Here is a 21,326-nt window from a genome sequence, read left to right on the forward strand (position 1 = left end):
TTGAGCCTGCCTACTAAAACACACCTCGAAATGCCCCAGGTAATGCCGGGCACCCCCGCTAGTTTTAAATAAAAATCATTAATTTATATCTTGTCGCACACGTGTGTATGTGTGTGTATTTAGACAGCATTCCTTCCTTTATGCATATTTCATGAAATGACACAAACTGTGACATAGCGCAGACGGCTATTTGCATTTATTTGTTATATATTTGTTTTTTGATCATTTTTTGAATCTATGGATTGTAAAACTGTTAAAAGTTTTTTGACTCATAATGGGGTATGACTCCAATGATTTTGACAATCGTTTTTATAACCACAATTATATTGGGTAACTAACCAATCAGAAGCTTCAAAAGTTACTATAAAAAACGTTGAATTTTGGATTCAATCAGTTCGCCGTCGTCTCTGTCACAAACCTTCATTTGATTCTTTGCTGCCTCTTTGTTACTAGGAATTACTTAACACTCAAAATCGAAACTGCATTTGATTCTTTGCCGCCATCTTTGTTACTAGGAATTACTTAACACTCAAAATCGAAACTGCATTTGATTCTTTGCCGCCATCTTTGTTACTAGAAACACTCAAAATCGAAACTGCATTTGATTCTTTGCCGCCATCTTTGTTACTAGAAACACTCAAAATCGAAACTGCATTTGATTCTTTGCCGCCATCTTTGTTACTAGGAATTACTTAACACTCAAAATCGAAACTGCATTTGATTCTTTGCCGCCATCTTTGTTACTAGAAACACTCAAAATCGAAATTGCATTTGATTCTTTGCCTCCATCTTTGTTACTAGGAACTCTCAAAATCGAAACTGCATTTGATTCGTTGCCGCCATCTTTGTTACTAGGAACACTCAAAATCGAAACTGCATTTGATTCTTTGCCGCCATCTTTGTTACTAGAAACACTCAAAATCGAAACTGCATTTGATTCTTTGCCGCCATCTTTGTTACTAGAAACACTCAAAATCGAAACTGCATTTGATTCTTTGCCGCCATCTTTGTTACTAGGAATTACTTAACACTCAAAATCGAAACTGCATTTGATTCTTTGCCGCCATCTTTGTTACTAGAAACACTCAAAATCGAAACTGCATTTGATTCTTTGCCGCCATCTTTGTTACTAGAAACACTCAAAATCGAAACTGCATTTGATTCGTTGCCGCCATCTTTGTTACTAGGAACACTCAAAATCGAAACTGCATTTGATTCTTTGCCGCCATCTTTGTTACTAGAAACACTCAAAATCGAAACTGCATTTGATTCTTTGCCACCATCTTTGTTACTAGAAACTCAAAATCGAAACTGCATTTGATTCTTTGCCGCCATCTTTGTTACTAGGAATTACTTAACACTCAAAATCGAAACTGCATTTGATTCTTTGTCGCCATCTTTGTTATTAGGAATTACTTAACTCTCAAAATCGAGACTGCATTTGATTCTTGGCCGCCATCTTTGTTACTAGGAATTACTTAACACTCAAAATCGAAACTGCATTTGATTCTTTGCCGCCATCTTTGTTACTAGGAATTACTTAACACTCAAAATCGAAACTGCATTTGATTCTTTGTCGCCATCTTTGTTATTAGGAATTACTTAACACTCAAAATCGAGACTGCATTTGATTCTTTGCCGCCATCTTTGTTACTTGGAATTACTTAACACTCAAAATCGAAACTGCATTTGATTCTTTGTCGCCATCTTTGTTATTAGGAATTACTTAACTCTCAAAATCGAAACTGCATTTGATTCTTTGCCGCCATCTTTGTTACTAGGAATTACTTAACACTCAAAATCGAAACTGCATTTGATTTTCGCCGCCATCTTTGTTACTAGGAATTACTTAACACTCAAAATCGAAACTGCATTTGATTTTCGCCGCCATCTTTGTTACTAGGAATTACTTAACACTCAAAATCGAAACTGCATTTGATTTTCGCCGCCATCTTTGTTACTAGGAACACTCCAAATCGAAACTGCATTTGATTCTTCGCCACCATCTTTGTTACTAGGAATTACTTAACACTCAAGATAGGAAATGCATTGATTCTTTGCCGATTTGATTTACTGCTGCCATCTTTGTTCAACATAATGTCTCAACACTTAACAAAAACAAACACAAATATGTTAATTATTCATGTCACTTGTACTTTTTGAATTATCCCTGAGGATGGATCCAGACGATTTGCCGAGATAAGCATAATGTAGCAATCAGTCTCTCGAACGATTAATAGGGATGCTATGAGAAGCCTTACTATGTGTCCCCATTATTTATAGGTTGCAAGGATGCTTACGCATTGTATAACCTGCAATTTCTATGAAGTTACTTGGGTTCACCCACAATCTAACATCAACAACTGGAAAAGGCTGATTTCAATGTTAGGAACGAACGCGTTGTCAGTTTTTTATAGGGTGGAACGATAAAATTATCACCCTAGAAAGACGACATGATTCCATTTCTGTTTGATGAAAGCCAGTTTTCTACTAGTTGACCAGTTGGGTACAAATCCCAACAGCGATAGGAGCCGTCTATCATGTCTGAAAGTGACACAATGTTCAACAAGCGAGATCGGAGATGCGCCGCTGTACAACTCATGCTCTCTACTGATCCAAGTTATGACAACAGGACCATTGCCAGCACCCTCAAAATGCATCATTGGATTACCACAAATAACAGGGGCATGCCCAGAGTGATGAAAACAAAGTTTCCAGCCACAGTTATGGTCTTTGGTATGGTTTCAAGTGAGGGCCACATCATGCCACCTCACATCTTCAAAGTCGGCTTGAAAGTCAACACCAAAGTGTACCTGGATGTACTGAAGAGTGTGGTGATCCCCTGGTGCCAATGGCCACCTGATTGGCCATTGGCAGATCCTGAGTGTGGCAGCAGAACTCAGCGCTGGCTCATAAGTTCAATGAAACCCAGGCTTGGCTTCATGGCTTCAGAAGGAGTGGTATGACTTTGTAGCTTCTCTCACTGCCACCTTCCTTCCCTGACCTGAACTTGGTCATACGTCGAGATCATTACCAACCCCTAAGTCAGCCTGATCACCACCATCTGTCGACCTTCCATCAGTGCTTGTGAAAAAGGCATGCTCCCAGTTCCGGAACTGTATCAAGGTGGTGATTGAGACTGAAGGCGGCTACATTGAATAGATGTCAGCTCTACTGCATAATCAAGTTAACTGAATTGATTTTTTCAGTAAAAGTTGTAGTGTTGTTTTCTTTAGATCGATAATTTCATTGTTCCACCCTGTAGCTAATACAAATCTAAGCAGACGACTTTTTCATGAATTGGAAGAAATAAAAATTTAATCTTAATCACTCAGTTTTAGGGTTATGGTTTAGAGTTGGGATTTAGGGTTAGATAAATGTTTATTTTTTTGTAGGAGGAAAAATTGAGGAATGCTCGGCCAGCCTTTTTTGGTTATTTCCGTTAGTTTACCAAGTGAGCAAAAACCAACTTAGTGGAAAGCGCGGGTTGTAAAATGTGTAAGTACTATAGCAGGTACTCAAGATAAGATTTCCTGATTGCATGCTTGTTCGAATGAGCAGAAAATGACGTCCTGTCACTCATGGCTTTATTATCTAACTAACGAGGGTACCCGGCGTTTCCCAGGCGAGGTGTGTGTGTAGGCGGGGGGGGGGAGTCTAAACAAAATAAAAAAGAACATAAAGAATAAGCGAACTAAATAACCCTGTTTTAAATGTTAAAAGCTTTTTGAAAATCAGAAAAAAAACCAAAAAAAACAACGAACATGATGGAACATAAAGAATAAGCGAAGGAAAAAAATAGCATAAATAACCCTGTTTGAATGTTAAGATTTCTTTAAAAAATCGGAAAACAAAAACAAAAAAAAAACAGCGAACGTGATGAAAAAATTTAAAAAAAGGGGAAAATAAATAATAAGCAAACGAAAAATAACATAAGTAACCCTGTTTAAATATTAAAACTTTAAAAATCAAAAAACAAATGTCCGATATGTCGGCGCAAACATGCAACTTTAAGACAACAGCGCTATCACTATAACCACTACTCTACGTCGACAAAGTAATGCCGTTTTTTTTTTCTTCTATTTAAACTAAGTTAAAAAAAAGAGCATTTTTTGCACGTGCATGCATGCTTGGCTAAGTTGTCATGAAGGAATGATTTTTGCTACCCCCTCATTGGGAACATCAATTTCTATACAAAATAATTGATCGAATTTTCTAATTTTCACATATTATTTGACCAAGACATCGCCCTTTCAGATGGTACTGGTTTCGACCCGGTTGGATGCCGCTGAGAAAAATTTCTGGCAGACATACAAACATACATCCATACACTTAAACAGACAGGTGAGATTTATATAATAGACTAGCGGGGAATACCCAGCATTGCCCAGGTGGAGGCTATTGGCACATGGATGAAGCGATGTTAAAAATGGCTTTGACGTGGTTAAAATTTAAAAAAAAGATAGAGAGGTGGGTAATTAGTTTTCCACGCTAACCATTAGGCCAAAGAATTCAATGAATAGCACAAGGACGAAATAAAAAATAAATAAAAAAAGATAGAGCGGTGGGATTGAACTCAAAAACGTAGGGTAATTAGTCTTTCTCGCTAACCATCAGGCCAAAGACGACAGTGAATTCAATGAGTTGGTAATTAACTTAAAAATCATAGGAGTCGCCACGCATGCGCAGAAATGAACGTTGCTTTTAAACCTGGCCAGGGGCCAGTTAAGGTTCCCACTTTCTGTTGTTTTATTTATTTGTTTCCCATGAAAGCAAATTAGACACAAGGTCATTTTTAATGTGGGGAAAAACCAATTCCTCCCCAAAAAGGGGCACTCTGGCAGTATCCAAATGAATAGTAATTGTCTTAGTATATTGACCAAGGACCAATTTACTTAAGTGAAGCATCAATCTCAGTCAAAAGGCTAATAATGCTCTGCCGCTTTTTCGAACAGTTTCACTTTATAAGAAAAAACCAAACAAACACCCAAGACGACACCATGGTGGGACTTTTGTTTAACTCGATTAAATAAAAGGAAAGAAAGGATGTCCGTTTGCAAATGCGAGATATTATGATCTGGGAAGTATGCGAAAACTTCTTGTGGAATCTCACCAACGTGAAAACCCCAATGCAGAAAGCCTTTGACGGATATACACAAACGCTTGCCCCCATTTTGCCTTTTATCTATATATATATATAAAAGCGAAAATGTATGTATGTATGTATGTATGCATGTGTGTATGTTTGTGTGTCTGCTAAAAACTTTCGACAGACACAACAAAAATTCACAAATTCGGTATCATATTGAAGCTCCATCCTTCGCTCAAAAGATATAAAAAAATTGGCCAAAAACGTTCATTTTTTCACCCCGAAATCGACAATTTTCGACGGGGGGGGGCAATAAAAACGGCCCTCTCGACCGGTTCTACGCATGCGTCAGATAACGTCATGACCTAATTTACTTTAAATAGCTGAAAAACTGAGCAAATTTTGTGTACGTCACGTTAGGTCAGTCGATTAGCGCGTTGGTTCATTATCGTTTTGGGTTTGAATCGTGGTGTGAGATTTTTTTTTTTCTTCGATTTTTTAAATTTAAATATTGAACCAGTTATTTCAGCCATTTTTCACGTAATGTTCGGTTTTCTGGTTTTTCTTTTTACTTCGCTTATCTACCCCCGACCACACACCCAAAAACACCGATTTTTTTATTTTAATATCGAAACAGGCTTATTTAAGCCATTTTGCATGTGTTCGTTTTTCTGTTTTCATTGTTCATTTGCCTTACGTTAGTTTTTTTTGTGTTATTTTTTTCAATGTTTTGATTACTCCCCCCCACCTCCCCGCTTAATTAAAATGTTTTCTTTTTTTACTTCGCTTATAACAAACAAACCTGGTCATTTCTTTTTTATTTAACACCACACAGACCTCCAAACACTCGGGCAATGCCAGGTACCCCCGCTAGTCTATAAATATAAAAGCGAAAATGTATGTATGTATGTATGTATGTATGTTCGTTTTTGGGTATGTCTGTAAAAAGCTTTTTTCCGAGAAGCGGTCGGTCAGCTCACAACTTAAAACTTTTTATATCACATATAAATCATAATATCTACGAGTTAACAACAGAGGTCGCCAGTCTATTTAATTTGCTCGACTTTGGAAAGATAAATATTCAATATTTTTTGCTCGCCGCATGTGGATTAGGCTTTTTTGTATAATAAAAACGACACTAATTCTGGCAGTATTTTCCCGGTCGAGATCGCTGGAAATGCCCGAAAGCAATTAGATTTGATCAATGTGGAAATATTTTCCCTATATCAGACAATTGCAATTTGGACAATCCCCTTTTTATGGGGAGCTGGTTCCCCCCTCCCCCAACATCTTAGGAAAATAAAAATAAAAAAAGCATTCCCACAGTAACTAAAATACTATCCCGCAGTCAAAGTTGACCTCACTAAGTCATTAAAACGTGCACCTGCAAATTCTAAGTAATTAAATAAATTCAAACGTGTTTCCGTTAGTATGTCGCGGCGGCCCAATGGTTAATGTCACACGTTTTTTTTTTCACACTTTAATTTCCAACTTTACCTCAAGGGTTTGGGTTCGATCCTCATACTTACCTACCAAAACTTTTACCCAAAAACACACACACCTCCAAACACCCGGGCAACGCCGGGTACCTCCCGCCCCCGCTAGTATATATAGAAGACTTGAATCAGTGCTGGTTAAGATAAAGTCGACAGATCGATTTTTTTTTTTTTTGTTAATATTTGGTTTGAAGCAAAAGCAACAGTACTTACTTAATTATCATAAAGAAAATATTAACATATCCAAAAATTAGTAAAATTCATTGAGTAGAAAATTATTTATAGTTAAAAGTAATTTTTCGGAAAATTGGGGGAAATTGCATTTTCCCTATATGTGAACACTCCGAAGATTGCGAATACATGGAACATACTCATCCTCCTTTTTTGTCACTTTAATGGCTGACGTACTGTTTTAAACCATTGCAATAGACTTTTATTTTTATTAAAAACGCAATAGCAATTATTCTACTTAATGAATTTTCGTAATTTTTGGATATATTACTATTTTCGACATAAGTAAGTGCTGTTATTTTTACTTAAAACCATATATCTAAAAAAATCGATTTGTCTACTCTATCTTAACAAGCACCCTTGAATTAATTATGCAACATTTTCCCATCATAAACGCCTGACAAGTTGCAAATGCCTAAAAGGACGTTTCAATAGATTGTTGTTATCTACGTTGTCAAAACTAAACAGACTCAGCTTGTAATTGTTCTTTTGGTTCAATTGCTTTTTGTCCGTGCCTGCTTTATAGTTCAGTGACCTGCAACGTGTGGGGTCATATTTAACAGTGGTGGTGATATCACTTTTTTTTTTATGATGTCAAAATGAGTATTGCATGAAATATAGTTGCCTTCAAGTCTAATATAAACAAATTCTTGTTGAGCTGTCTTCTTAAATAATCAAATTCTACCCAATTTCCACCATTACCATTCTTTATGCTGTTGTCTCATTGACCACCTTACACTTATTAACTATTATCTACGAGTGGTCTCCAGGCCTTTATGAGTGGCGACTTCCTTGTAAAATAAATAAAATAAAAAAGTACTTGGATCAACAGGGATTATGGCAGTTACATTAGCCAGTTATTCCCTGAAGCAAAAAAATTAATTAGGAATTGTCTGTGTTAATTATTTATGCATGTGCGCACACACACACACACACACACACACACACACACACACACACACACACACACAAACACACACACACACATATATTGTTTTCACAAAATCAAGACAACAAAGATTGGATTGCTAGCAACAAGTAGTGTATTTTCATTGTTCGTTACAAATGTTTCTTGACTGGACAATTTCAAACCTCCTATTAGATGAGTAGCACACCTTTCCCTAGTCGATGAGGAATGGGCGAAGAGACTGACGATCTTGATGTAGTCTGAGTGCGTCCTCCAAGTTCCACTAAAGAATGCTGAGCATTCTTTTTCCCAGCATGAGCATGGACAATCAAAACTCTGATGTTTAACCCAATTCAGCCGCTGACAGTTTCTTCCATTTATATCACAATGTGCGCTGTTAAGACTATTCTCAACTGCGCAAAAACTGAAAGGTCCCATTTCAAAAAGTATTTGCTCATAAACAACTGTAATTTAAACCTGCTCGACATGCATTCCTCCCCCCCCCCAAGTTCACGAGGAATTTCGGGTGAGTGACGTGAAAAAGAATGCTGTTCACTCTACACTCTGAAACAATAGAGAAGAGGGTTGGTTAGCTTATGTCCTAGGTGATGAGAGGAGACATTTACATTAGCTATCTCCCCCACCCACGGTGAGTTTTTTGCGGGCACAACAAAAAAATCCTGTACAAAAGTCTTCTGAAACTATATACACTGTGATAGAATCACTAGTCTTGGTTTCGTCGGGGCCGCAACCTACTCGTTGGTGCAGTCTCTGAAGCACCAGGAGCGTTGTGTGGCATCAGTCGGCTCAAGGGCCTGGGAGCCTTCTTGGCAATTGTATGCATGTTCTTGGGGGTGGTCTCGTTTCCAGCTCCAGCGTTCTTGGGAGTGGCAGAATCTCTAGCTGGGTTAGAAGCATGAGGGGTAGTTGGAAGGATCTCAGAAGGGCTCAATGGCACGTCATAAAAATCTTTATTGCTGGACTTACGTATGGGACTATCCGTTGGATTACTAGCATGGACTTCTGGCAGGGTGGCAGGAGAGTCCTCTGACGCCCCTGGTATGGTGCTGACAGAGGCGTCTTCCGGCAGCCTGGTGACTGGTAAGAAGGACTCTATCATGTCTTCATTAGTTGTGGTTCTGAAAGGCTTGAATTTACGAAGGTGTTGTCGGTTTCTGAGCGTAAGTCTCCCAGAGCCATCTATCTTGACCACATATTGGTGAAATTGTCTCACCTCCACAACGGTGCCTGTTCGTTACCAGCGTTTAGGGTGATTTCCAGTTAGGTTTTGAATATACACGTGATCCCCCACGCTTAGAGGGGGCAAAGATCTTGTATGCTCGCTCCACTTTTCATGCTCAAGGGAATGACGTTTTGCTAGTGCCTTCTCCCTGTTTACAAGCGTTTCAGACCATGTGGGCGAAGAGACTGACGATCTTGATGTAGTCTGAGTGCGTCCTCCAAGTTCCACTAAAGAATGCTGTTCACTCTACACTCTGAAACAATAGAGAAGAGGGTTGGTTAGCTTATGTCCTAGGTGATGAGAGGAGACATTTACATTAGCTACCTATCCTGTGAAAATATTCACAAGAAAGGCCTCTCTTCAGACTTTGATAAAAAAAAACACTTTTTTAATGAACAATATGGAATCCATTTCCCTTTTAAGGAAAAGATTTAACTACATTTCTTCCTTCAGAGGTTTTTCCGTTTTCTGTTTGTTAAGAATTTTTTTATTTCTCTCTCTATCTATCTATCTCTCTCTCTATATAGCTTCCTTCAGTCTTGAAAGACTATGGCTACTCACTGTAATGGTGCCTGCACATGGAATTCGTGTGGCAAGAGTTGTGCAATATCCAACCACACCTCTCCTAAATCGGTGTATTAAATACTAGTAGCAAGTGGAGGTTCAGGACGACTGGAAACAATGCTGAGATAAGTAGAAAACATATACAGCGTTTAGAATTCCCAAATAGTCACCCATCTGGTACTTGCCAGGCTCAACGTTGCTTAACTTCGGTGATCTGATGAGAACCACTGTGTCAATGTGATTATGCCGTGTGTGTGTGTGTATATCATATATACACACGGCATAATCATGTCAGCCCCTTTAAGAAACTCTTTTCTTATCGTTGAGCACTTTCAGTTGAAATAAAGTCTGTCAATTTAACTCGTATGCCCAGATCATCATATAATCATTAGATCACCCTGACAGATGTTAAAAAACATTTAAAAATAAATGTTTAAATTTCAACAGTATAAAAAAAACATACATGGTTAATGACTGTTTGGGTAGAAAAAAACAAAACAAGGCTACTGATGTCTGCTCGCTGCTACAAATTCGGAATAGGGGCACGTGAGCGAGAAAAGCGAAAGTAAAAACCAGTTGCAGGAGATTCCCGGTGTTAAAAAAAAAATTTGGCAGACCTAAATACGAGAGTGTCCAACCCCTAAAAATGCTCTTTCTTTCCCTTTTTTTTTTTTTAAGTGTTTTTTTTTTCCGTCAATTATCATAGATTTCAGACTATTATCATATTAGCAAAAAAAATTTTGAAAAAAAAAAAAAAAAAATTAATGACTTTTAAAAAGAGGGTTCACTTTCTCGTTATAATTTTCTAATCACGTGACACGTTAGTAAAGAAATGGACAATAAGTCAGGTAGCAATGAAGTAGAACGTTATAACGAGAATGTGAACCCCTTTCTTAAAATTCATTCATTTTTTTTTTTTCAAAATTTTTTCTGTTAATATAATACTCAAGTCTGTAATTTATGATAATCGTCGAAAAAGCTTTTAAAAAGGTGTCAAACCACAACCACCACCACCGAGAGAGTAGGCTGGTGAACATGACAGCGTAACGTCACTTCCTGATCAACTTCTAGGTATAGAAAGTTTCCGGTATTCAACCACGTAGTCACGCTAACAGGTATAAAAAATATGGCTGTGTTACCGATTGTCCATGTATGTTCTAAAGAAAAATTCTCCATTCGAATAATAATTATTATAATTGCACATTGGTATAATATTAATCTAAGAAAATATAGTAAGTGAACTCGTTTTTTAGCTTTAATTTCTATCGGAGAAAGTCGAATATTTCATTTTATTTATTTTTTTACTGCAAAACAAACAATTTTTATATAATATTTTTCAATCCATTCTTTTAATAATAAATAAAACTTTTCACTGAGTATTTCCAAATATTTTAAAGTTAGCATTTTTCACGGCAGTTTTTTAAAAAAATTTTATGATCGGCGAATTTTCAATATTTTAGCACCGAGCATAATTTATTTCTTTGAAATATATTTAAAACTTCAAGTTTTTGTTTTTTATAACATTTTAATTGTAAATAATTTACATGATGGGTTTGTTTTACTATACACATAGATTCAAAAAAGTTGTCAAAAACAAATATATAACAAATAAATATTATCAAAGGCAAGATAAGTTACTTTTCTACCAAACTGGATAAATTTTTAGTGTTTTTATTTAATGTAAAGTGTTTATTTGGCTTGAAAAACATACAATGTTTACCGATGTATTTGAAAAATGCAAATGGCGGCATGCTTGCTGGTGCACACGGTAAGTTTGGGAAAACGAGTTTAAACAAAAAAAAATTATCAAAATACCGTTAGAAACTCACTCAATATATGTTACCATGACATAGACGAACATATATTCGGTGGGTTTCTAACAGTATTTTGTATAATTTATTTGTTTGAACTCATTTTCCCAAACTTTTCTTTTTAAAATATATCGATAAACATTTTCGAAGCGATTACACGTTTTAAAGTGAGTAAAACCACTAAAAACCTTTCCAGTTAGGTAGAGGAGTAACTTATCTTGCCTTTGATAACATTTATTTGTTATATATTTGTTTTTTGACCACTTTTTCGAATCTATGTGTATAGTAATACAAACCCAAAATTTAATTTAACTTGAAAATGCTATTTAAAATACATGTGCGTACACTGCACAAACGCCCTTATTATTATCATAATAGTAATAATAATAAAAAAACTGGTGTAGATGACATCGACTGACGCCACACCAACTACTTCTGAAGGGTCAGGGAGGATAGAAAGACCGAGGTGGGAGAGTACTAACCAAATCTCCACTGGAAGTGTGCAGTTCAAATCTGGTATCTTGGGAAGATATTTTGTCACCCAAACCCCAGGAAACACCAATGACCGATGCCAATGAAAAATCAGTGACAACGGCTGTTGCAATAACATGCAATCATCTGCACAAGTGGTCAAGAGGTGGAGAACACTGGAAATCTGGGGAGACTTGTTGTCACTTTGTCTCCAAGGAACACCACAGGTTACTGCCAGTGAGAAATCACTGATGATGGCCTGTGAGACAACTAATATGCTGCACATTTTGATGAAAAACATGGGGGGAAAATGAACATAGAAGAACAGAAAACCAAAACTTTAAATATAATTTCTGTATTTAAAGTAATAGTTATTTAAATATTTCAGCATATAATCTTGTGGGCAAAATCCAGCTTCCCAATAAGGGGCACTCTGGATAGGAACAAAAATAGTCTCAGTCATGAAAGAGTTCTCCTCCACCGATAAAATTACTTAATTTTACATTTATATTTTATATTGAATAAAGTTCAGTTTAAGTATTAATTGAAGTGTTACTTTTTCTTTGTATAAAAATGCTTTATTGCTCTTTTTCAAATGGCCCTCATAATAGTATTGACAGTCTGACAAATTTTACCTACATTGCCTGCAGACATTTTTCAGTTAACAGGCCTTCTTCTTACTCTCGGTGGCCGTGGTAAAACACGCAATTTTAGGGGGTGGACATTCTCGTACAGGTCCGCCCCCAAAAATCAAATTATACCAGTTTGGCGGATTTTTTGTAATATATCCGATGATTCTACAGAATTTGAACCGAACTAAGCTGACAACATAGGTTAGGATTACGTTAGAGTTAGGGGGAATGGTTATCTTTACGATTCAAGTTTCTACCTCACTTCCGGTTGCTTCGTCGTCGTATTATTTTAATTAAAATGTTGCTGTGCTTATTAATTTGTTAGGTGAAAAAAAATGATAAGCTCCGATCTCACCATGTTGACAACATCTTTTCTAAACGTTAAGCCATTCTTAACATAGGAAGAGGCAACCGGAAATGAAGTGGAAACTTGAATCGTTAAAGTAAAACAGTTTGGTTCAAATTCTGTAGAAATGCCCGATACTCAAATGATCTTTAAACGACAATTGACCCTCACACACACACACACACACACACACACACACACACACACACACACACACACTCTCTCTCTCTCTCTCTCTCTCTCTCTCTCTCTCTACTAAGATAAAATTAAAGATTGAATATTTTATTACACCCACATTTCTGCTTTTGTAAAATTCGGTTAACTGGCACAGTTTTTTAGTTGCCTTGATGATGCAAAAGAATAGGCGGTGGGGGGGGGGGGCCTGAACGAGCCCCCCCTCCCCAAATTTCTTTTCTGTTCGCTTGTTTTTGCAATTTTTTCAGTGGATTATTGATTGGACACTAATAAACCAGATTATCTTAAAAAAAAAAAAAAAAAAAAAAAAAAAGTCATTATTTCGACATTTGAAAGGGGTGTTCACTGTTTAGTTACAACGTTATAGTAAATCGATCCCCCATTTTGGAAACACGGAAATGAATGAATTGCCCTCATTTTCGTACTTGTGCACTTTTCCTACCGTGCTGAAATAACGTTATTATTTCAAAAGTCATTCTTAGAGAGGGGAGGGTATTTTGTAACTATTCTGTGTCGTGAAACTTTAATTTTAAAAATAGCGCGATATCAAAAGTGCATAAGCACTTTTTTTTCCTATTTGGTAAACACAGAAGTAGGGTTTGTCGGGTGTGCTGAAAACGAATATCACATGTAAATTTTACGTGAACAAGTAGTTTTCCTGATACAGCGACGGTGGCCACCATTTATAACAAAGAATTACTTTGCTTAATATCCGGAAAACTACTTACTTTTGTAAAGTTTAAATGTAATATTCGTTTTCATCACACTTGAAAACCCCTACTTTCGTATTTACAAAATAGTGGGGGAGGGGACTGCTTATGTACTTTTGATACCGCTCTATTTTTAAATAGTTTTTTTTTTTTTTTTTTTTTTTTTTTTTTTTTAAGATTAAATTCAAGTTTAACGATATCTTTTTTATTATTAAATTGTTAGGTAGAAGCACAGAAATAGTTATAAAGCACCCTCCCCTCTCTATGTTAAGAATGACTTTTTTGAAATAATAACGTTATTATTTTAGCACAGTAGCAGAAGTGCACCAGTACCCCCCCCCCAAAAAAAAAAAGAAAAAAAAAAGGACAATAATTCCTTCCCATGTTTACAAAATTATTTACTATAACGTTGTAACTAAACAGTAAGCAAAGCAGTAAGCACAGCAACGGAGCAACGGCAACGCAACAGCACCTCTTTTAAATATTGAAATAATGGCTTTTTAGTTAATCTGTATAATAAGTGTCCAATCGAACAGGAAAAAAAAAAAATTAGAGAGGAGGTGACGCTCGTTCAGGTCCACTCCACAGCAAATAGTAATTGTACTTAATTATAATTATTATTATTATTATTATTATTATTATTTTTTTTTTTTTTTTGCAAAAATTAAAATGTTATTGTTTAATTGTTTTTTAATTTGTTTTTTGGCCAAGATCAAAGTGTAGTATCTGTTCTTCAGATGCCGTACTTCCATTTCTTGTTCTCTTTCGGTGGAGGAGCAGCACTGAGCAGCACTCAGCAGTCCTTCCACAACTGAGACAATTTTTTTTGTTATTTTTGTACCTTTTCTCCACGTTAAAAAACGACCCTGGTGTCTAACTCTGTCCCGTGGGGAGGCATTGTAAATAGGTACTTTATGAAATGTTTATTTATTTCTTTATATTTTGTTTTAGAAAAATAGAATAATTTTTTTTTATCTCGCACTGCAGACTTCGTGTCGCCTATTCTTCTGCATCACCATATTATTATTATTATTATTATTAGTAGTAGTAGTAGTAGTAGTAGTAGTAGTATGAGGAGGTTTTGCAACGATGATGCCATCAGTCGCAGGGAGTATTAATGCTGACGAAAACTACTGTGACCAGCTTGTTGACATTTCATTTCCATCTTGATGACTAGGCGGCGTTGTTCATCATCATCATCATCATCATCATCATCAAAATATATTTTGGGTTTAGTTACTCTGTCACAGCTGAGATGTTCGTACCAGTCACGGATACGTCCTCGACAGTCAGTCCAACACTTTGTTGTTGTCGAACTGGGGTATGGTTTTGTTCAGTCGCCAGGTTCACCTTCTCAGGTTTTATCTTCTCTCTGAGAATTTATTGCCAATCGTCCGAGGCAGACTTGCAGGTGAATGCCGACAGGGCTGCTCGGGTATTTTTTGTAGGCCAAAGTGCCATTATCTTAGTGCACTGGAATTTTCAAAATCACATCTTTGTGTCTAACTTCTCCTAGAGGGGAGTTAAATAGATTCTCTCTCTCTCTCTCTCTCTCTCTCTCTCTCTCTCTCTCTCTCTCTCTCTCTCTCAAAATGTTAAGTGGAATAATAATAAAATATACAATGTGTTCCTATTTACTTGCTTCCCCACAAGGGCCGAATTAAACACAAAGTCGGCTTTTGATGTGGAGAAAATCCAGCTCCTCAAAAAGGGAAATTCTCAAACTAGAAGGATTTTTCTTTCAGCGACCGAGTACAATGAAATGAAACATACTATCAAAACAGATACTACACTTTGTTTTTATAAAAAAAGGTCAGTGGGATATACAATGGATTTATCCAGTACAGTATTGTTTATAGCAGGGTTATTCAAACTGGGGGTCCGGATCCTTCAGTGAGTCATTGTGACAGAATGAAGAAAAGGAAGAGAAAATACAAGTCGATGCTCAGATCATCATCATCATCATCATCATTATTATTATTGGTTTAACACCTGCCTTACATACTGGCATGTATTGGACAGCTTTTAGAAATTGATGCTCAAACTAATCTATCTATTCTTATCATTTCCTCTCATGTTTTTTTTCTTGGCCTTCTCCTACCAACTCAACTGCTATACATTTACTAAATCAAGAGTCTGCAACCTCCAGTCCTCAAGACAAATCTGGCCCTCGAGTGAATTTTATTTGGTCTGTCATCTTACTCCAGACACAATATAAATATAAACAATCCAAACCATAATGACAGTTGCAAAACTGAATATATTGTGTCAAAACTCAAATTCCGATTTAATATAATCATATTTGATACTTGTTTTCTTCAAACTTTCTTTAAATGATATTGTTATTGTTGTCCTCCATAATAATGTAACCAAAACTGTTTGATCCTCCTCTAACAATCAGTATAGCTTTTTGATCCTTAGGTGCAAAAAAAGGTTGCCTACCACTGACTCTCAATCAAGAACTCTCACTCATTCTTTCAATGTGACCAAATCAACAAAGTCTCCTGTTCTACATCTCTCTATATTGTGCAGATTTGATCTTTCTCTGAGTTCACCAGATCTCAGCTGATCTTTAAGACTCATGCATCCATACTTTTCTCCATGCAACACATGCCCTAAACATTCACTGGTCAAGATTCATTTACACATGCCTGATAATTTTTTTTTTTTTTTTTTGGACAATAATGGTAACATTCTGCTGGTTAGTAATGACAGAAGTTCCTTACATTAACTTCATCAATTACACTATCATCAACTTCTGAACAGCCTCAATAGCATTTTTTTTATTACTGGAATCCTTTTGAAACGAATAATTTATTTATTTATTTGTGGACTATTATCCTCATCTTCAAGTTGTTGTTTCACAACGTTTCGGCCAACTATTCCTCTGGCCTTCATCAGGTGGTAAACCGCGATGGGATAGGAATGCTAAGTCTGTTAACTGTATCCTCAATAATTACTGCCTTCCATAGTTTTTGTCGTCTAACCATGTTTTGGCTAACTAAGCCTCTGGCTGGCTTTGGGTAGGATTGAAACCGCTATTTTCAGACAATGCTTACCTGGCGCCGTAGAGATCCAATGTCTCTAGTCACTGTGCCACGGCCCCCATTTTACCATTTTCCACATGGTTTGGATTCTTCGGACTACTGTTCTCATCTTGAGTGTCATTTTCACTATATTTCGATCGATGTATTCTAACAACTGCGCCATGAATTCACAAGAATTGTGGCACAGTAGTTAAGAGTATTTGGAAAAATTGAGTTGTAAAAGTGACCTTCTTCTGAAGGTTCAATCTTAAGTATGGGCGACCAAAAATACAATTGCGAATTACTTAGGATCTCTATCCAGGCATGGCTGATGGAACAGGTACATGCTCCCTTTGTGAATTAAATAAATGGTGTCTGTTTGAAATTCCATGCAGATTCCCAAGTTCAGCAGAGAGATTCCTAAGTTTGACAATATACACCTGAATAAAATCGCAGATCATATCGACCAAAACATTGTAAGAAGAAACACTCAAGATGAAAAAAGTAGTTTTTAGAATCAAAATAATATGACCAAATATCATCTCAAAAATTCAGAAATGTGTTATCCATTTTTATTATTAAATCATTTTAATTATTTACGGTTAATATCTATTGCATATATATAGACAAAATTAAACAACACAATTACAAATGTATAACATCAAACACTAATTTATTATGAACTGTTTGAAAAATATGGTAATTAGTCATACAAATAATCGTCCTTGGATCATTCATCAGTAGTATCTGCAGAGAATTTCAAAATATTATGTTGTATTATTGTTTCATTTTCTAATCTAAAAAGTATTCCTGTCAGATCTTTCTTTTTTTCCTTTTTTTTTGTATATTTCATCCAACCATTAGTTTTCGCCTTGATTAGTAATATCAGAGAAATAGTTGGAAGAAGAGATACTCCTCTGTCAGCATTTTCAGTAAATTTTTCCTTGTATGTTCGTCTGAATTTTTTTCACAAATACGAACCCATAGCTATAATATAGAGACCAACTCAAGGAATATGAAAATATGTGCGGAGCCAGTAACTTTTCTATTTTCATTTTCAAACAACAACCAACATGCCTAAGGACGGTCGAAGGTCAATCCGACCGAAAAGTTGCACAAATAACACTCAAAATGAGAACAATAGTCCGACCAATACAAGTAATATAAACAATTAACCCTCATCTCAAAAATTCAGGGTCCTGGATATGACCTTAAACTATATCCGATGGTGAGGCCCCAGCTTGTGGCCTTTGGAGAGTGTGGAGCCACTCTTTAATTGCCATTGCTCCCAGGTCCACTCTGACCCGGAGTGGTAGTACCTGTTAGGGTCCCAATTATGAGTTAAATAGAAACTGACTTGGAAAAAATATATATATTCTATTAAAAAAATTTTTCTTCAAAATCACTGGATTCGGCATTAAATAACCTGAAAAGGGTTGATATGCCTTAAAACAAAAACAACCAACCAACGAACCAAAAATTCAGAACTTCATCTGAAGAGTTGCATTTATTTTGAGTAGAAATAAAGAAAGCATTTCTCGCTTTTTGTCAGAACGATTTATATTCATAATTATTGACTGATTTTGTTTCGACTTTGTTTATACGTCAAGCTTTCGTAATCCTTTGTTTCTTTGTTCGCTCATATTTCCGATATTATCTTTGCCTGCGGATTCTGAGAGCTCCGATTCATAAATGCCATTGTTGAATTTGGAGAAAGATCAATATGTAATTTGATGCTTCTATGTTCTTTGTGTGCATTAAATACCAAAGTCTCTAAACTCTTTTGCATATTGTTACATGATTGCTGCTTATGATGACGTCTCATGGAAGAGCAATTATTTTTGTTAAGTATATTATCTATATATAAAAGCGAAAATGTGTGTATGTATGTCCGCGAAAGGCTTCTTTCCGAGAAGCGATCGGTCGGCTTACTCCTTCTGTAAACTTTTTATATCACATCTTACGAACAGGGATCGCGTGTGTATTTAATTTGCCCGACTTTTATCAGCTCACCGCTTCGAAAAGCGAATGATCTGGCTTGCAGCACAAAACTAGGTCAGCTATTACGCCACTTCCTCACACCTGTTTATTTTTCTTTATAAACCTTCACTTAACGTCCTTATCAGTTCCTCTCCATCATGGCCGAGATGGTTAGGTGTCTAGCTTTTTTCCCTTTCATTTCCACCTTTGCATCAAGGCTTTAGGGTTCAATCCCACCTTCCTACTAAAACTTTTTTGTTTTTTTTCAGCACACACACACCTCCAAACACCCAGGCAATGCTGGGTACCTCCCTCCCACTAGTCTATAATATAAATCTCACCTGTCTGTTTAAATGTATGTATGTTTGTATGTCTGCCTAAAACTTTCGACAGAGACAACGGATTTTCACGAGATCAGTATCGTTTTGAAGCTCGATCCTTCGGATGACAAATATCAAAAGATTGGCTAAAAACATTAATTCCTTCACCACTAGGCACTTTTCTACAAGGAGGGGTCGTTTTTTTTGCTGATATTTTCGAAAGTCATCTCCTCTTTTCAAATGATTAGCCTTAGTTCAAACCTTCGTTATTTCTGGTTTGGTGATGAACATAACAGCAAAGACGCCACTTTTTTTTTTTTTTTCACGTTCTTTTCCTCCTTCATGGTACAGGTTCGAGCCTACCTGCCTACTACCACTTTATTTTTTTATTTTGCTCAACACACACTTCCAAACACTCTGGCAATGCCGGGCACCCATGTTAGTATCACATAAAACTGAAATGTTTCATTTATTCGATTCCTTTGCCCGGCGAATTCACCTAGCATTTTAAGAAATACTTTATCGTAGATCACAAATGAAGATTACAAAAGACAATAGATTTTACGTTGTTCACTTTTCGTATAATTAGGATTCTTTGGATTACTGTTCCTATCTTGAGTGTTATTTTCACAATGTTTTAACTAGTGTTGGGACGATTAATTGCAATCGAGAATTGGAAAAGTCAGAATTTTTGGGACTATCAGAAATTGAAAAAATTTGTGACTATTTTTCGATGCCAAAAACGATTCTTTTAATTGTCTTTTTTATTTGATTTTATTTAAAGCAAAATCTACTACTGCTGTTAGTTATGGTAAAATAATGAATATTTATTGATCGCCCCTTACAAGTGTGTTTTTACATTTGAAAAATATGTGCACATTTAACACGTTTCTACGGTAATTGTGGAAAAAATAACAACTCTATAGTTAAATATTTAGAGATTTATAAAGAATCAGAATTGGTAAAGAATCTGAATCAATAAAAGTATTGGAATCGGGAATTTAATGCAGAATCGGTGATTGTATTGGAATCTGTGGAAAAAATATTGGAATCATCCCATTACTAGTTTCAACCAGTGTAATTTCTGAGCTTCTTCAGGTGTATCTTTGTAATCTTTTTGTTGAACTCAGAAATTTGCATGGAATCTCGAACAGAACCCTTTATTTAATTAGTGAGGATAGCATCCTCTCATTTCGTCAGTTATGGCTGGATAGAAGTCCAAAGTAATTTGCAATTGTATTTTGTGTGTTGCACGCACTGAAGATTGAACTTTCAACTGCCAGAAGTAATCATAAAAAGTGTTGTAATCTACCCAACACTCATTAACCCTTATCCTCGAGTGGCCTTTGGGTGTTCATAAGTGGTGACCTGATTAGTAAAAAAAGGAACTTAGTTTTTGGAAATAAATGAAGCCATAAAAGTTGCATTTTAATCCTTACCCAACTATTATTTTATTTACTTCCTTTCCAGGAGGTTGGGCACAAGGTCAAGGGGAGGTTTTGATGAAGGTGTTACTGTGAAACAAATTGGATTTGAACTTGGCACTCTCGGGTTTTCAGTTTGTGTCGTTAACCACTTAACTATCATTACCCCTTCTTTCTTTGCTGTTATATGTGGTGCTATAGAAACACTCGTCTAGCTGAAAACACTATCAATAATTCCCCCTCACTCGTTATCTGTGCCTAAACCTAAACGTAGATTCCATGAATAAAGCTTCTTTCTTAGAACTGCACGCCTGTGGAATGGTCTTCCGTTTTCCTGCTTTCCAGCTAACTACAATATGGTTGTCTTCAAGTCTAACATAAACAAGTTTTTGATGAGCCGTTCCATACAAGTTAACAAATTTACTGAATTTGCATTACTAACGATTACTATATTGTCCAATTTCTACTGTACCCTCTTTAACCCTTATCCTCGAGTGGCCTCTTGGCTTGATAAGTGGTGATGCCTATATAAAAAAAAATAAATAAAAAAACTAGACTCAGGAAAAAGAATTTCAGAAACTACCTGGCAAATATACCCAGCGAACCAAGTGCAAGAAAGATTCAAACAATTACACTTAATGGGGCAGTCAGAATCTTAAAAAAGATCTCTCGGTTGGAATATATAGGATTGCAGGTGAATGTTTGGCATCTGGTAGAATGTCCCATCCCCAGCTTAAACAAACTGATAAGAAAATTGAAATAAAAATGTTCTCATTAATAGGTCGTTAGTAGTAATTAAGTTACCTAGATACTTTCCTCCAATGATGGTCTAACATTGCACGTCTTCCAGGCCTGTTATAGGTTTCTCCTTTGTTTTACAG

The 21,326-nt window shown here is 36.2% G+C and overlaps 2 protein-coding genes across 2 annotated transcripts in view; one reads left to right on the forward strand and one right to left on the reverse strand.

Annotated features, from left to right (window-relative positions):
* LOC145259114 (phosphatidylinositol-3,5-bisphosphate 3-phosphatase MTMR6-like) overlaps positions 1-21,326 on the forward strand; it is a 126,681-nt gene that overhangs the window by 11,355 nt on the left and 94,000 nt on the right. The window lies entirely within an intron of this gene.
* On the reverse strand, positions 8,199-12,920 carry LOC145259035 (uncharacterized). The gene is made up of 2 exons (XM_080116663.1): positions 12,800-12,920; positions 8,199-9,219 (listed from the first exon to the last, which is right to left on the reverse strand). The coding sequence occupies exon 2, from the start codon at positions 8,841-8,843 to the stop codon at positions 8,448-8,450; it is 396 nt and encodes a 131-aa protein (XP_079972789.1). The 5' UTR covers positions 8,844-9,219; positions 12,800-12,920; the 3' UTR covers positions 8,199-8,447.

The sequence above is a fragment of the Euprymna scolopes genome, chromosome 34, assembly GCF_053919585.1.
Source record: "Euprymna scolopes isolate OS-2025 chromosome 34, ASM5391958v1, whole genome shotgun sequence".
Lineage (NCBI taxonomy): Eukaryota > Metazoa > Mollusca > Cephalopoda > Sepiida > Sepiolidae > Euprymna > Euprymna scolopes.

Coding starts and splice junctions, on each gene's coding strand:
- LOC145259035 (XM_080116663.1), bottom strand. CDS start 8,843: ATGATAGAGTCCTTCTTACCAGTCACCAGGCTGCCGGAAGACGCCTCT.